Source organism: Lolium rigidum, chromosome 3, assembly GCF_022539505.1.
Source record: "Lolium rigidum isolate FL_2022 chromosome 3, APGP_CSIRO_Lrig_0.1, whole genome shotgun sequence".
NCBI classification, from domain to species: domain Eukaryota; kingdom Viridiplantae; phylum Streptophyta; class Magnoliopsida; order Poales; family Poaceae; genus Lolium; species Lolium rigidum.
The window spans coordinates 149,626,544-149,630,552 of NC_061510.1; the positions used below are offsets into that span (position 1 = coordinate 149,626,544).

At 41.8% G+C, this 4,009-nt stretch overlaps 1 protein-coding gene across 1 annotated transcript; it reads right to left on the reverse strand.

The window, feature by feature from the left end:
• Positions 1 to 686: 686 nt before the first annotated feature.
• Positions 687 to 3,309, reverse strand: LOC124698406 (10 kDa chaperonin, mitochondrial-like). The gene is made up of 3 exons (XM_047230885.1): positions 3,159 to 3,309; positions 1,396 to 1,535; positions 687 to 884 (listed from the first exon to the last, which is right to left on the reverse strand). The coding sequence occupies exons 1-3, from the start codon at positions 3,261 to 3,263 to the stop codon at positions 836 to 838; spliced, it is 294 nt and encodes a 97-aa protein (XP_047086841.1). The 5' UTR covers positions 3,264 to 3,309; the 3' UTR covers positions 687 to 835.
• Positions 3,310 to 4,009: the final 700 nt, after the last annotated feature.

Sequence of the window (4,009 nt, forward strand, 5' to 3'; positions counted from 1 at the left end):
GTTGGCCCAACACCCGAACTGGGCCGGCCCGTACCGCGCGGGGGTGTGCGGCGCGCGGTACGCGCCGACCTGGTCGGTGTATAGGAAATCCGCAGAGTACATACAAGTAAACTGCTGATCATCTAAGCAATTGATATCATTAGCATTGTGCACGAGGGTTGTGTCTCAGAGTAAATAAAGTACAGTGCTGATCGTGTAAGCAATTGGTATCATTAGTGCATCGTGCACAAGGGTTGTGTGATTGTGTCCCATGGATGCGGGTGCCCAGATCGTCCAACAAGATCCTTGCCATGGAAGTGTGGACATAGGCTAAACTTCTGATAAGTAAGCAATCATACAGAGCTTTTATCGCGTCTCTCCTAAACGGATGCTTGTGCCCACGTCGCGGTGGCAGAAGCCAGGAGGCAAGAGGCCGAAACAATCATACGGAGACAGTACAGGCAAGACCAAGACACAATCAAAGTCGGGAAAGCCCTTCCGTCCCTCTATTTTTCTTTGACGCAACTTGTAAATTTCCCACAGCAACAAAAACGGTAAAGAACCCAGGATGCGATATGCCGTCGGAATGAAGACACACAAGCCATTTTCAATAAAGTATGCACCCAACATGAGACCAAACATTGCAATATTTCAAAAATGGCATATGCTACTAAGTTGCAAGATAAACTGGGTGGCAAATTCCAATCAAGACATGAAGCACCAAAGAAGCCATCATATTAGTTTTAAAATGGCTCAGGATCCAAGGACATCAAATTCAGAGGTTATCCTCTCACAAAGTACAGAAGCCTAATATCCAGCATCTCCAATCAGATTATGTTATCCTGACAACCCATAGTTACTCTTCCAGCCGTCCCAGTATGTCATGCTCTCCGAAAAGAAGGTACCTGAAGTCCCAAATAGTCATATTAGACTAGCGAGCACCCAAAAAAAAAGACTAGCGAGCACCAACTAAGCTTGGTTTACCAGATCAAAACTGCATGTACATAAAGTAATTATTACACAAAGCTAGATGCAAGTAAAATATAAGCATAGGCTTCTGTTCTGTTCAAAGCAGATACAATTTTTATTTAGTAACAGTGTAGCTCAAAATCTTCTTTGCACCATGGAGTAGTACTGTACTATAGAAACTTGATGGATCCTATGTTGTTGATTCATGTATCTGCTTGCTTATACAGCTAAGCAGAAGGAATGCACTTAATTGGTAGGTTGAGTAGCTAGGCTTAAACATAAACCTTTAATATAAAATATAACCTTTTAGAACACAGGATGCCAACCTTTTCTAGAGTAAGATATCATGCTTTATATCAACAATTAAGGATTTCAGACTGAAGTTTTGAACAGGCAACCAGCTAAACAGGAAATACCAAATTCATATTATGGATAAGTTTGACATACTCTTTCTCAGCAAGCTTCACTTCAGTTCCTCCGTACCCAGGTAATAGAACGGTATCACCTTCCTTGAGAGATACAGGGATCAGCTTGCCATCCCTATCATGAACACCAGGACCAACGGCTATGACTTTTGCAGAGTTCAACTGGATTCAAATAACAGATATATTAGGTCACAAATGCACATAAGAGAATTACAGACCTGGTACGCTATTATGAGCCAAATCTAATAGTTATATCATTTAACATATAGTTCCAAGTTCAAACAATTGAAGAGTAAAACAGGAAAAAAATTGACACTCAGTATAATGACAATAAAAGTTGTCCTATCTACATAAGGAGAGAACTTCAGCTTCATTAATCATCACAAATCACCGATGTTTGCTAGACTGGAAACAGATTACACAATCACCACACTCCACATAGGCCTGCAAATGGGAACAACCCATCCACTACAACTTTAAATAGTCTGACGTAAAGCGGAAGCCCATGGTGAAAGAGGTTTTTCTACAGGATTAAGCTGGACGAGCTTGCCAAAACTACCAAAGCAAAGTATCCAGCATCCAAATGAAGAGCATTGACTTCCTCAATGGAGAAAAAATATTGGCCAAGCTAATATTTTCTGGCAGCCTAATTGTTGGATTTGCTGGCAGCCTACATAAGAATCATGGGTTAAAGTGGGATTATTTCGGCAGTCCACGGTCAGTCCCACTCAAGACAACAAACCCAAGGTATACACCATACTGGCCAAACAGGTTGACACAATCATGAACAACAGACCAGCAAAATAGCACGGCAGATGATACATGCATGTTTGTAATGAATTGAATGAGACAAAAGTATCATCTTCCGTTCAGACATATCCATCAACCAATGTTTAAGAAGCAAGTAAACAAAAGATACACAATGTAATTAAACAACACATTCTTAACATTACGACGAAAAGATCATTGACATAGAGTATGCATGTACTGTTTGGCTTGAACACACTACCGCTATATTGTACTACGAACCTCAAAGGGCCAGGCCAGGCCATGTTACTGGGACATTATTTCTACTTCCCAGTTCTGACTGAAGTGATTCACATTGCGATTTCGCATCACTTCACAATAATAATTCATGCTTCTAGCACGCCAGAAATCCAGGGAACTAGTTAGAATTTTTATTATTATTAAGGCCCAGTTACAGTACAGGCAAATGTAACAGACACCGGAGCGTACAAAACAACCAAATCTTAACCAAGTTTAATAGTTCACGACAGGACCATGCCGCACAATCTGACAGATCAACTAAATATATAACCTTTCTTCTCAGAAAGGAAGGCAATTTCCTCCAAACGAAGAATTCATTTCACTGTTCAATTAGATCACGCTACTACAGCTGTGTAAATCGGTAAAAAAAAAAAAGAACCGCACTAACAGGTTATCAATCGGTAGTTCCAATTCCATGAGCAGAAACCAATCGACGGTTCAATTCGATCCTACTACCACAGCCTTGGAAATCTGTCAAATAAAAACTGCCTAATAACAGGAAAACAAATCGACGGTTCCAATTCCATCAGCAGAAACCAACCAGATAGGTCCGATCTATGGGTAATCAGGGCAGAGAGCTCTAATCTACCAAAATTTCCTCAATCTAACGCGTCACCCAGCCTCCCCAGACCAGGACCCTAGCCAGCACTCGCGGATCTAGAATTCGAACACGTCCGTACACATACCCACGGATCAAAAGAAAATATTGAAGGGGGAAGAAAAGGGATCTGTGTGAACCTGCTTGGTGGTCTCCGGGAGGAGGATGCCGGCGGCGGTCTTGTTGGGCTGCACCACCTTCTCCACCAGCACCCTGTTGAGGGACGGGATCAGCCGCTTCGCCATTGCCGCTCTTCTCTTCTTCTTCTTGAGGAACAAGTTGATGGATGGGGAGAGGTCTGCTCTTTTACGGCTGGCCGCAGCGGGGTTTAGGGTTTTAAGGATGGAAATTGGAAAAAAGAATGCCCAGCGTTAGTTAATTTACGCTTTTGCCCCGGGAGATAATGGGAGCGTTCCAGGGGTTTCGCGGGAGGTCTAGAAGGTTCCTGGGATTGATTGGGCCACTAATGGACCAGGCCCAAATTGCAGAGGTTGTTCCTTCCCTTCCTCTTATGGTCAATCCACTAACGAAACATTTTTTTATTTCTCAAAAAAAACTAAGCGAACATTTAGTTTTTATATGAAAAGTAGGGTCACTAATAGGATGCTCATATACTCCCCATAAGATGTTTTAGATATTTCAAAGTGAACTAGATACATACCATAATAAATAAATCTACATGTTAAAACTGAACTAGATACATAACAAAACTAGGCAGTTAGGCTTCTACTCCACCATCGATTCCATCTTCGGTGTCGAAGTCCTATTCACACATTGTGGATCAATCATGAACGCCCTCATATGTACTATGTACTAGGACGGATGTTTTCTATGATTTTAGTGTAACCTCATCCTGGTGAGTCCCCACTTTTAAGAATATATTCAAATACTCGATTATCAACATTTGAACGTCCTCTCACATTCAAATATCAATTCCCTATGTCGGTGGTGGTGGACAAATTACTCGGTCAATTGGCTTGATCTAAGTTCC